The sequence below is a fragment of the Melospiza melodia genome, chromosome 3 (genome assembly GCF_035770615.1).
Source record: "Melospiza melodia melodia isolate bMelMel2 chromosome 3, bMelMel2.pri, whole genome shotgun sequence".
NCBI lineage: Eukaryota > Metazoa > Chordata > Aves > Passeriformes > Passerellidae > Melospiza > Melospiza melodia.
In genome coordinates, this window is record NC_086196.1 from 884,789 (window position 1) to 898,391 (window position 13,603).

General features: G+C 36.7%; 1 protein-coding gene across 2 annotated transcripts in view; it reads left to right on the forward strand.

Annotated features, from left to right (window-relative positions):
- The window catches only part of LOC134415343 (cytochrome b5 reductase 4), a 30,121-nt gene extending 17,333 nt beyond the window's left edge, over nucleotides 1-12,788 (forward strand). For both annotated transcript variants that reach the window (XM_063150591.1, XM_063150592.1), the window contains exons 11-16: nucleotides 4,755-4,895; nucleotides 6,092-6,244; nucleotides 6,854-7,004; nucleotides 9,609-9,695; nucleotides 11,100-11,264; nucleotides 12,165-12,788. In XM_063150591.1, the coding sequence (XP_063006661.1) occupies nucleotides 4,755-4,895; nucleotides 6,092-6,244; nucleotides 6,854-7,004; nucleotides 9,609-9,695; nucleotides 11,100-11,264; nucleotides 12,165-12,219 (752 nt within the window). In that variant the 3' untranslated portion in view covers nucleotides 12,220-12,788. The remainder of the gene's footprint in view (nucleotides 1-4,754; nucleotides 4,896-6,091; nucleotides 6,245-6,853; nucleotides 7,005-9,608; nucleotides 9,696-11,099; nucleotides 11,265-12,164) is intronic.
- The last annotated feature ends 815 nt before the right edge of the window (nucleotides 12,789-13,603 follow it).

Below are 13,603 nucleotides of genomic sequence, written 5' to 3' on the forward strand. Positions count from 1 at the left end.
TAGGATATAGTGGCTTTGTAGATCCTTTGCAAATGAGGAAGGTTAGATGCAATTGACAAAATACATATTGAGCATTAGTAACTAATGCTTTCTAGATTGTTATCTTGTTACACTTTTTTTTTTGTAGTTTATTTTATTCAATTTTTGTGTATTACTAGTTCTTTTGGTAACTGTGCTTTCTAATATGAGTGATCATTTTACCCAAAATGATTCCACTTTGGTGGCAAGGCTGTGAATAGTCAGTGTTTATGGGAGCAATGGTGTTTAATTAATTAGGATTTTCTTGCCTTTGAGTTTTTAGTATTTCTGTGTGTATTGACCAGTTAAAACACTTTGTTGTATTCAGAGCACAGGAAGAAGGGCTGAAAACCAGCCAAGATTGACACTTGAAATTGTGTCTTTATTACTTGTTGATAAGACAGCATTCATAAATGAGTTTGTAAAGGATGGGTGTGTGACCACCACATGTGCAGAAGCATCTATACTTTATAAAGTTATTTAATATTTATTTTTGAAGCAGGCATGTTTAAATTCTACGAAAAAGTGATAAAGGTCTTCTTCAGGAACAACAACTTAATGCAAAGATGGTACTGGAAGCCTATGGAAGAAACAATTAAAATAAGCCCCTCCTTTTTTCTTCATAGACTGGGAAAGCAATACTCCCAGATAAATTGCCTATGTACTCTCAAATTCCTGCTGAGTTTATACTAACATTTTGTCCAGTGTATTTTAGTTAATGGGAAGGAATGAGCAGAATTGTTGAAATTCCTCAAAGTTGAAGGGGATTTTTTTTCCAAAATGACTTCAATTTCAGTTAATTGCATTGTGTCTTAGGATGGTCAGGAGATACAGAAGAATATTCAATACTGCTTCTACTCCTTAAGAAGGATTAAGTGCTTAGTTTTCTGGAGAAATAATTATTTATAATCCACAGTATTCCATAGAAAACAGAATTCAGTATAATTAGATTGTCAGTATAGGGGGTTGGTGACATTACTTTTGGGTAGGTATTGTGACACTGGTCATTAAAAGTGCAAACAAAAACTTATGGTCATAGGTCTGGCATCCTGTGAAATTCAAATGCTGTATAAAAAATAAAATAGAGCTTTCTCATTAAACCAAACAAAAAAACCAAAACCCTAAAACCTGACCCCTTCCAACCAACAAAAATATCATACAGCACAGTGATAGAGTGCAGGTTTTCGTGTAGGTATTAAGATGTGATTTTCTTGTTGCTGCTTTTTCAGGGAAATAAGGTTTGGAAGCCCACTCATGAGGGAGCATGCACATAAATGCAGTAACCATATGCAATTAAAAATTACATGTTAGTAGGGATGACTTGGAGGTGTATGTGTATGTTTTTTCCCATGGAGAATAAACTGCATCTTCCTTCTGAAAATGATACTGAGCTTTTACTCAGACTCTTGTTTTGGAAAGTTATCTGATTACTAAATTCTGCTGTTTTAAAGAGTGCGCAACTGTTGGCAGATGTTCAGTAAAGAAACAAGGTGCAGCTGCCTCTGAGGGCTGAAGCAGGATCCAGTTTTCCTTGTTTTGTGCCGTGGTTTTTGTACAGATCAAGTGGAAGGTCATAGAGGTTTTTTGGTTGGAAATACCACAAGGGAGCAGAGTGCTGCTGCTGCACTTACTGTGCATCAGCAAGACTGACACTTTTACAGAGTGCTGCGTAACCTGAAAAAGTTTAGAAGGTGTTGATTCAGTGGGAACTCTGTTTTGGGAGGGGAGAGAGGCCGTCTAGGAAGAGCATGGCTGGCCTTCTTGGGTAATATCAAATAGCTTGTGAAATCTGGTAATTAACTGAAGCATTTGAGGGTACTGATGATTTGATGGTCAACAGTGAGGGGTCGTGGTTGTCTTAACTGCTAAGACTGGGCTGGTGCTGGAAGTGGTGGGAAGCCACCTTCCTTCAGCTGTGGTCTAACCTCCATTAGCTGTTCTATCTCCATTAGCATTCTCCATTGGCAGGAGTAGTACTTGAGGCTCCATAACCAAGAAACCTGAACAAAAGAAGGATTAACATTGGTTGGTGGGCATGTTTGGGTGGTAAATGCTTTCTGAGAATAGGGTGGAATTCCTCTACCTGAGATGGAAGGGTAGTGGAGCTATTCATTTTTTTCCCAAGCCAACAGGCTAATGTTGCCACTGCAGCATCACTAGGATCTTGACTAATAACTAAGAAATAAGAATTGTCACTGCAGTTTTATCATTGAAGAAAAGCAAAAAAACATCATTAAAGAAAAATTCTCAAGCTCCCTTTCATGACAAGGAAGAACATGCATTATGCAGAAGGGTGATACTCTCCAAAAGGTATCGTTGTCTGTACAGCAGCTCTGTTACTAAAACTGAATTTGTATGCCTATAAATCAAGGTACTGTAGTTCTTGAATCCAGCAGAGGTGGAAGATGAGTTTAGAGACTGATGTCTCTAGCCCATGATTGTATTGGTTTTCTGTGGCAAGCCTTTGGTAGCGAGAGGCTGCAGGGCTGCTTCTCCTAGATCAGGAGCTGCAGTTCTGCCACTTGATGCCTACAAAGTGTTTAATTCACCCTAATCTGCTCACTAACTACTTTGGTCACTTTGAAAAATTGAGATTTGCTGCTGGACACTGACATCAAGATGAGAGAACAGTACCTTTGGCTTCTGTATAGTAGCAAATTATAAATCTTTGGCATCTGACAGTAACATGGCTTTGTGGGTTGACAAAACCAACTGGTTGGCTTCAGCTTGCTACTAGGGGCTGGCTCCTTCTGTTGAAAGGCTTTTCTGCTTTGACAGTTATTTTTGCTTGTGGCCACAGATTTTATAGGAATGACTGATAATGAACTAATTTTAGTTAATGTAGCAAAGACTACAATCTAAAGTAGAAGTTTACTTGGAAAGTTTTCAAAAGTTATATTGGATGAATCAGGACGAAAGTTCTGTGTGGCAATTGTGAAAATATGTGTATTAAAAATAGGGAGATAAAGGTTATTTATGAGGAAAAGGCTGGAATTAGTCAGGTTGGAAAGGTGAAAAAATTGTCAGGGAACAGTGAGTCAGTTGATGAATCAGTTTTTTAACTTCTTTCTCCACGCCCAAATATGTGTAAGAGTATTAGCTGATGAGTGTTAAGGGTTACATTACCAACCTCACACATCCTTTTAAGCAATTTTTAAGTCTGCAGAATTGACAGCAGTCTTGGCATATTTATTTGACTACTGTACTTTGCAATCTTATTGTGTATTGTTTCTCAAAAGAAGGATAGAAAACAAATTTCCACAAACTTTTCATAATATTTCTATAGCTGGAGAGATGATGTTTTGTTTTACTTCAAGATTGGTATGAAGTAGAATTAATGACTTCCATTTTTTCAGGGCTTTAGGCATTCTTTTGATTTATCTGACATGCTTGTTCATTCAAAAGAAGGGATTTGTCAGATGTTAGATGAAAGATGTGAGAAAATCTTAATAAAGAAATATTTATTCCATGTCAGAAGCTTTACATCGTGTTTCTGCAGGCATTTGTAGTGGATAACTCACTAGTAGCTATTTGAATAATTTAAGAAAACCAGAGTATGCAGAAAAATGCCAATTGTCGACTGACTTAGCTGAAGGGGAGCTCTGGAAGTCATCTGCTCTGACCTCCTGCTCAAAGCTGTTCAGTCAAGGTTTAAATACCTCTAAGGACAGACTCCCTCTGAGCAGCTGTCCCAGTGTTGGACCAGACCATCCTCATGGTGATGCCTGGTTGGAATTTCCTTTGCATCTTATCCTGTTTCATGAGTAGCTCAGCTCTTCATGTGAGCAACATGAGTGTTTTTCAATACCATGGAAAAAAAGGGAGAATAAAACGTTACTTCACTGAAATTGCTCCAATGTAGAAAGTGTTGTTAGAAGGGTGTCATGCTCAAGTATTCTCATACGTGAACCTGCCAAATTTTGAGAGCCTTTACATAAAAATATCCACTGGGATTGAGTTACAAACCTGTTTAGGCAGTGTGGTGCTGTCATCACACTGGTATTCCAGGTTGGAGCTAAAATACTGCAGTGCTGAAACAAAGGCCTGGCTGAAAAATGCTCTCCTAAAGGTAGAGGAGAGAAAATTACTCATGATCATCTTTTTTACTGGAGGCTCCTATAAGCTCCCTGGAACTTTCTCTTCTCCAGGCTGAACAACCCCAACTCTCTCAGTGTATCTTCACAGGAGAGATGCTCCCGCCCTCTGTTCATCTTTGTGACCCTTTTCTGGACTTGCTCCAGCAGGTCCACAGCATCCTTCTTACGCTGGGGACCCCAGAGCTGAACATGGTACTCCAGATGAGGGCTCACAAGAACAGAGCAGAGGTGCAGAATCACCTCCCTCAGCCTGCTGGCTGGCTGTGGGCAGTCTGGTGCTGTGCTGGTTTCTGTTTCATTTGCATCCCACCAGCTGCTTTTGGTCTGCTTAGGTGTGTACCCATGTTGTACTTGGATGGGGAGCTCAGTGCACGTGCAGTGTGGTGCAAATGGTTCTGGTAGTTTCTGGTGCTTTTCTACTTATTCCCAGTCAATAACTCAGAGGCTCTTAAAATAACATTATAAATGAGTCCTTAGTCCAAAATCATAAAAATTGTTATAAGTAATCATACAAGAAGCATCTGTTTATTATCTTGTTATAAGTATATAGTGAAATACACACATTTGTTTCTCTTGTTGAAAGATACATAATTACAGAATGACAGATTGAGACTTAACTAACAAATAAAATGTTTTTAGGACTGTTCTACAGAAAATGCAAGTTGGTTTCTAAGACAGAAGTTACCCATGACACCAAACTCTTCTGCCTAATGTTGCCTAAGGGAACACATCTCCGTGTTCCTACTGGACAACATGTTTACCTCAAACACATTATTGCAGGTAAGAAAAATTGAGAATGTTGTAATGGATGTATTTACATTAATCCTTTTCATAGTGTTGGGAAAATGCCAAGTCCATGGCCACTAACTCCCTGATTGTCGTTAGCAAGTCTCTGCTTCCAGGATCACAATCAGTACTTAATAATGAACTGACTGGATTAATATTAATGGAAAGCTAGTTATTGAGATGGCTGGCATTTACTGGTGACCCTACTGGTGGTCTCTGCTGCCATCTCTTCCTTTAAAAAAAGCCAAAGCAGTGCTGTTCATCTTTGAAGTGTGGGAAGGTTATTGTATATGTATGCAGTGCATGTATATGTATCATTAGTCAGTTCCTTTTAGTTTGCAGCTTTTTTGAAGTGAGGAGGGTACTGTTGCAATTTTTTTTTTTTCTTCTGAGGGATTTATGGTTCTTCTGAGGGTAGTCATGGTTACTCTGCTTTACACTCCAGTTGTGCAATATTGATAATAATGTGAAGTTATGAGAGGAATGTTTCTTGAAAATCATGTGCTTTTCTTCAATGTACTATTCTTCAAAATTTTACAGAAGCTTAGAAAACAGGAGGTCAAAGAAATAGCCAATTTACTATTTTAAAGGGTACTTCTTAAAATTTGCATATTAATAGTTATACTGGTCACTGCACTTAGATTGCAGTATACATGGTAGAGACTTCTCAGAAGAATTTTTAAACATCCATTAATTTAGAACTGTTACGACCTTCTCCTCCTCCTCCTCCCTTCCTAATTCTTTAGTGGTGTCCAGCTCTTGAGGTATTACTGTCATTATACAATAGCTTTTTGAAATGATACTGCAAGAAAATATACTTCTGCAGTATTAAAAATCTGCTGTTTAGATTTAAAATAAATCAAGCTGTGATACTTGAAAATTAATGAAAATATTTAGATTTTCGTATTCTTTGGGGGTGACTCAAGATCTTTTCATCCTGTGTCCTGAATTGCTAAGTAGCATGGAAATACCATAGTCAAGTTTTTAATTGGAAGTAGAAGGCTTACAATTCTGTAATAAAAACCGGTGCAGTAGAAAGTAATAACTTGTGCAAAAGCATGGGATGGTTTTATTTTTATGGTATATACAGGTTATTTATTTGCTCTTTGCTTATCTTGGTATTTGTTTGTAGTATCTGTATGTAGAGTACTTTTCATATTATTTGAGCTGTATTTCTGTCTGCTCTCTAGGGACAGAGGTAGTAAAACCATACACACCTGTGTTGCCTTTTTTGCCACTGGATTTCCAAGAACCACCTTGCCATGATGGTGTGCATATATATTTAATGATTAAAATTTATTCCCATGGACTGTTCACACAGGCACTTGACCACCTACAAATTGGTAAATATATGCTGGGGGGTTGTGTTTGGTTTTGCAACAATTGCATTATTTTTAAAGATTCAGTGAGTATTTGTCTGAGTCTTGTGATGTTCTGATTGTTTACCTGCTCAATCAGGAATTACTTAAAACTTCTTTTAAATCTTACTCTCCATTTCCTGAGTGTAAAGGCTTGTCCTCACTGTAAACAGGAGTTGTCCATTACAGAAAGCTCTCTCCTGAGTGATGTGTGTGAGCTGTATCACACATCATAGTTGATGGCTTTGATGTCATATGCTCTGTGAACAACTTCTTGTACTTTTGCACAAAGAAAGGAGGTCTGTTTTATGGGACTTAGGATGTACTTCCTTTTCTGTTTCAGATACCGAGGTAGATTTTTAATACTGACTTTGCAAATGTTTGTGTTCTCATTGTGTAAAATTCATCAAGGCAAAACATTTTATTTGTACATCTCTTCTTTTAACAAGAATGATCCTTATGTGTATAGTACCTTTCTGAAAGAAACCCTAATATTACAAAGATGAAGGCAATATGAAATGGCCTTTAAAAAATCAAAATGCTAATTAGCCTTTTTTCATCAAATTAATGTTTACTTTTTATTTTTTAATAAAGGAGACTATATTTCTGTCAGCAATCCTGAAGGCAACTTCAAGAAGTCACAAGTTCAAATTTCAGAAGAGCTGCTTTTATTGGCAGGAGGCACAGGTTTCACACCAATGGTTAAGCTGCTGAATTTTGCTCTGACTGAAGTCAGCTGTCTGAGGTATGTGGACTTCTTGACACACAAGCTTCAGTGTTAATAAAACAATTAACACAATAAAATGGTATGAAAGCATTTTTCTGGCATGCTTTAGGGAAGAATCTGTCTGAGGCTGAGGCAACTTCCACTTATTTGCTTATTGTCTTCTCTCTGATACATTAGAATAGTTAGCTAATGGTTTTCACCTACTGCTAAGCAGCAGTAACACATTGTTCCCAGATGAGTTCCAGTTTTCACAGATTTATATGTCACTTATGTAAATACAACATTAAGTATATTTGAATTCATGAAAAGATGTGTATTGCATATGCATTCTGTACTCTGTAAAATCTACAGAAGAAAGCATTACTTGTTCTTGCTCAAGGGATCAGGTTATGTCTTGCAGAACTAGCACTTCTGCTTTTGAAACAGAGAGATTATTGTACACTAATCTTCATACTAAAGCTACGAAGGATGACATAGACTGCAAAAGTTTGTTTCCAAAAAAATAAACCCCAAATCCAGACACTATTCTTAGATTGTTATATTTCAGCAGTTACATATAATCCTGTTTTGTGAGCAAAGAGAGTTTGATTCTTGTTTGATTCTTCCAAAATGTCCTGTATTGTCAGTAGCAGATAAAAAGTGGTTGACTGGCTTTGTGAAGCCAAAGGATGGGTCTAGCATCTGACAGAGTGGGAACACATTTTTAGCTCTTTTCAGCACAATTTCATATGGGAATTCAGTGTTAGTTTAGGGTGCAGCAGCATCTGTTTCCTTACTAGTCAGAGTAAATGAATTTTTCCTTCTTGCTGTGGAGGCTGGTTAGGTGCTGGAGTGACTTGAACTCAGGCAAATTCCATTTTTAAGGATTTGTTTTTCTGACTGTTGTAGGCAGTTTGGTTCCTTGGCCTTACATTCGCTCTTTAACCCTCAATTTATTTTTTGGGAAAGTACTCCCAGACTGTCTTTAATATATGTATGTTTATCTGTATGAGATACATATGTGTGTATATATATGAGCAGTATTGCATAGAATGATCTTACTTTGCAAAGTGACTAGCCATAAGCTTGGTTTGTATATGCTAGGACACAAATTGCAGAAAGCTGAGGAATAATCTGTACAATGACAGCCTGGACTCCTGAGGGTGCCAAAGCAACCTCTGTCTGGAGTGGTGCTGAACCTCTGGGGCTGCACTGTGAATGCTGGAGAATCTTCAGCTTTCCTGGGCAGCATCTGCTGTAATGGGCTTAGACAATTGGATTTTCATTCTTCCTGTCTAGACAAAGTCTGCCTATTGTCTTGTCAGTCTATTTCTTGCCTATTGTAAATGGGCAAAACAATTTGTTCCCTTCATAGCTGCACTATCCTTTTGTGCATCAAGTCATGATGCATTTTCTGCAGCCTTGTTTCCTCTCTTACAGGTCAAATTAAATTTGGCCAAAGTATTATCTATAAAAGAATATTGGTCCTCTATGCTTCCTTTTTCAGATTAGGATTTTTTGCTCCTTTTACTGGTTGTATATAACTGCAGTCAGGTGGGTACATTTCTTAAAGAAGACTGAAGCACAAAGACACTAAACACTAGGTAGAGGGCTAATGCTCTTCTCAAGTATAGGATGCTGGTAATCTATTCTTGATTCTCCTTGATCATTGTATCTTTGGCTCCAGCTTTTCATTCCTAAATTACCCCTCTGTTGTCATATTCACTTTTAATATAGTGTCCCACTTTCATCATTAGTCTTGTTCAGAAGGTAATTTTTTAGCTTTCTGTCTCCTTCCTCCATTTTAAAATCCTTTAAGGGTCTTCCACTCTTCTTTCTGAGCAGTCTTCCATATGACCTTGCATACCAGTGTTTTTAGTTCATTAAAATCTACATCCCTTGAAGTAGTTTCCAATATGTTAGATTCACTCTCTTTCCTTACAAAGGGTTGATGAAGCTTCTTATTTATTGTCTAAATTTTTGTTATCATTCTGTCAACCAGTTTTTCTTTACCGGTGGGGATCATACTAAATTTCCACTTCTTCATTTTAGTTGTGTTCTCCCTTATTTCCAGCAAGACTGCGACCAATTTATTCCAAGTTTGTAATTTTCTGTTCTTTGTAGTGCTGACTACTGAGCAGAACTGCAGCAGATACCTTTGTCTACCCTGGGGAATAGGGTGTCTCAAAGCACCATTCTCCAAATAATCAATTTCTACTTTTGTGCCCGTGAACAAAATGCATGGCTTTCCTATGCACTTTTTATTGATTTTCCACCACCTGAGTAACACTCAATGCTGTGGTGCACCGTGCCACTGTTTAGAGCACTACTTTAGTGTAGTGGGCTTTATTGTCCATGTCTTCAGAGAAGTGGGCCCTGGGAAGCATGTAAAGGTTCTGGCACATTCCAGTTTCTGAATAAGATGATTTTAGTATTTAAAGATGGAGCGTAGCTGATTTGGGACTGTTTTATCTATACCAGGCAAGTTTTTCAAAGCTTGTTTAGTGAGCCTCATTTTGACTTATAATGCCTCTGGAGAAAACAAAAAATATAAGTAAAAGGTTTCTGTATGATGCATTAAGTTCTGATTCTTTAACAGAAACAATCTGCAGTTAATTTTAATTTTTGTTTTGTTTTTTTAAGGACAGTGAAACTGATCTTCTTCAACAAAACTGAGGATGACATACTCTGGAGAAACCAGCTAGAGCAATTAGCTCTTAAAGATGAAAGGTAATTAAAAGTCTTGTGGAGAACAACTTGTAACATCTCTGTGTGCAGAACAAGTGCTGGGCTTAGACAAACTGTTCAGCTTTGGCACAAGGCCAGATTCTGATTCTGTAAGCTCTTAGCTAAGAATATGATGAGACTTAGGGAGTGGAAGGAGATCCATTGCTCACAGATGCATAGCAGAGGCAATGCTGTATGTTCTGCAGGTCCCATGGGAAGCCAGGGATTTGATTTACAGTGTTTAATAGATGGTTATTGGAGATGATATGTTGGCTTGGATGATTTCTAAAATCATCTAATAAAAAAGTTGAGAAGCTTTTTGATGCAGAAAAAATTTGCCTCAGCCTTAACGATAGAAAATAGTTATGCAAAAAGGAACACAAAAGAGAGAAGGAGAATGTACCCCAGGAGAAACATTCTGAATTTAGAGAAGTCTTCTAAAAATCATATTGGTGTTACTGGTTATGAAAATGTTTATAATTCAGAGTTAAAATAGGCTCATTACTTTAATTTTTTTCTTAGTAATTGCTGCATTTTGCCCTCAAATTACTATGTAATTGCAGATTAAAATGTAAGTAGTGCATGTGTAATGTTAAATTATTTCAGCAGGCCATAGTTCTCTGTCAGAAGACAGAGGATTATCAGATTACCCTTTAATTTCAGTTCCCTTGCTGTTACCACAAGATAAATTGTCACTGCTTAGATTTTATGTGATAAAAATATTTTTTGTTTATGGTTAATTCTTAGTTGAATTCTTCCTCAGTAGAAACCACTTGTTCCTTCACAACACTGAAGTGAAAATCAATACTATTTCATACCCTAGTGATGTCTGGCACATTCAAAGCTTTGTAGTCTAGACATTGTGCAAATTTACAGTAAAAGGCTGCTCTCCCTTTCCATAGGAGTCTCAGATACAGAAGTGTTTGGTTTTTACTCAGTTACTATTCTGTTAGTGAGTTTTTGAAACCAACGTTCAGTAATGAGTATTTTCTCATTGCTGAAATTGTACTGACATTTTCACAAGCTTGGCCAAGCATTCTTATCTCACTGCTTGTTTACTGAGCTGCACCAAGGTTTGTGTAAAAGTGCTAATGGAATAGTAAAATCTGTGCTTAAGTATCTTAATTGGTGCCCAGCTTAATGGCTGGGACTTTTTGTAAGGTGAAATAGAAAGCTGGAATTTTTAACATTGGAAGATTTGGCTAAATAAATGCACAATATTGAAGGTGATTTGACTGACTTGATCAGTAGGAATGACTAAACATCTGTGAGATCTGATACTGTGGTGGGGAGCTGAGCAGAACAGGAAGGTAACCATAGGAAACATCAGTGTCATGGTCACTGGCATTTTGTGTAGCAGATTTGTAATTGGGGGTAATATTTATGAAATATTCTTCTCCTTACCAGGTTTGAGGTTCAGTTCATTCTTTCACAACCATCAAAAGACTGGATAGGTAAACAGGGGAAGATTTCTCCATCTCTTCTGTCTGAGTTTGCAAAAAGAAGCAGAAGAGACTCCAAAGTGCTTATCTGCATCTGTGGTCCAGCACCTTTTACAGAACAAGGAGTACAGTGAGTATTTTAAATAATGAACTGGAAAGTGAGAAATTTTTTAGAATTTGATCACCTAATCACCTGTAGTGTTTCTGATTTGGTAGTCTTTAAAAAATGACATTCTGTTGTCTGCTTTCTAAGAAAATTTTCAAAATTTAAACAGACAAAAAAAGGAGTTAAAAAATCACCTTGTGCTGTACTTGAGGAGTATATTTATATTTATGTGTAACTGAGTAAGTATCAGCAATGTATAAGTTTTGTGAGTTTTCTTAGTATGTTGTCCAGAACTTTCTAAAAGCAACTCTTTAACAGTGACCTTTTTTCCCCAAGGTTTTAAATGCTGCTTTTAATTTGATGTTCATAGAAAAGTTGTAATAATAGGAGATAAGCTTTCTTTCTTGGTGTTAGCTTGATAAATTAAGTTACAGAAGATCAAAGCAGTTGTTCTATCAGAAGCATTTTTCTCAATTCTTTTAAAATTAATGCATTTATTTGTGTCTGTACCTAGTATTTTCCTTTTTAAATACATGTTTTAAGATAAAAGGTCCTCTAAATTTCTCTTGAAATTCATTGAAGCCCAGCTTCAAAATATTGAATATGATGTCATTTGCATTTCTGCAGTCCTACTGAAGTCAATGTGTATTGGCCAATAATTATGCTGCCTCTTGAGAAATCTGAGATAATTCAGATTACATCTGTATTAATTTTTAAAAATTGTTTTCATCACCCAAAAAGTTTATGTAGCATATCTGAGCTCCTGGGCATTGATTGTTTTCTAAACGTATTTGCAGGGATAAAGTAGAATGTGCATGTCTGAATAAAAACAAGGAAGTGGTGCTGAAGTTATGCTTCATCTGTGTCTGTGGTGGGTTTTGAGTTCCAAATATTAATATTGCCAACTTGATTTCTGACTTTCAGATATCTGAAGGACCTTGGATACTCTCAAGAAGAGATACATGCTTTTACTGCATAAACACATAGGAGGATATAACGTTTGTTTGTATAATTCAGTGTTATTTATTTATCTTCATGAATTTAAATAAGTGAGAAACAATTTTGTAAGACTTGTAATTTCACTCTTGGTACCAAACTGTTTCTTGGAAGAAGCATATCTTGGAAAAGAAGTTTTATATTGTGTTTTATCTTCTTTTTGTAAATATTTTTGCTAATATTTAAATCATCCAGGGTATTAATTTATTGTAGAGGCAAGCAAAAAAGTGTAGTATACATTATGTCAGGTGTTTCATGTTGTTGGTTCATGAGAATTCTGAAATTTGTGACAAGTTCTGATTAAGGTTTTGACTTGATAAAGCTTATTATTTCTTACTGTAAAAAGTCCAAAGAGCAATACTGTCTGAAATTAAATATTGCACTGTAACTCAGGTAATCAGTCATTGAAAAATTTTCCTTTTCATCTGATGTCTCTTATTTGACTTGCAAGTGATCCAGATACATTTCTGGCTTTGTAAACAGAGAAGAAAAGTACCTTTGGTAAAATATAAAATTTACATCAAATAATAAAAAAATAATAATTTTACATTACTTCATGTATTTCTGCAAATTTTTTTATATTTTCATTTAAGTGCTATAAAGAAAGGTTTCCACAAGCTTAGTACTCCAGCTGAGAAATCAAAACAGAGCCATGGATTCTTGGTCTCTCACAAAACTTCCCATGTGACCATTTGACTGATATCAGGCATCCTTTGTTGTAACCCAATCTGAAGATAAAAACATGACATCACAGATACCAGGGTCAGGACCACAGAAACATCTCTAAATATTTGACAGGTTGCACTAGTATTAAGTGAGGTTATTTCCATCAGTGTGGTTTTTTACACTCCAGTATTAAGAATGAGTTATCAGGAGGCAGTAATCTGCAGCCTAAGGGTATCTGAGAGGAAAAAGCGGTAGAGCAGCTGTTCATCCCCTTCTGGATGTTGTCATTATTTTATGTGGGTGTTGTTTTGTGTGACATCTAGTACTGTTTCTGTCTTCCTGTTGTGTTGAATTGATATTTCGTCCTCCTAAGAAGCAAGACTTGTAGTTGTGGCATTAATACATTCAAGAAAAATATCTTAATTATACCTTCAAAAAGGCTAAAATTGCTATCTGATAGTGACTGGCTATGCTTAACTGGACTGTCATCTCTTCAATAAACTGAGTGGCCCTCCTCAGTTTATTGGACTTGAAGTTAGAAAAGGATCTGGTTTTCAGTTGTTGCCCATAGGTCACAAGTTATTTCAGAAGACTGTGGTTGAGAGCAGTCATAATTTGGTATCTACAGTGCAGTTAAGTGAAGGGACACTTTTCCAAGTTCCAGAGTGAACTTTCTGCTGAGATAAGCAGAGTTGTGTGTT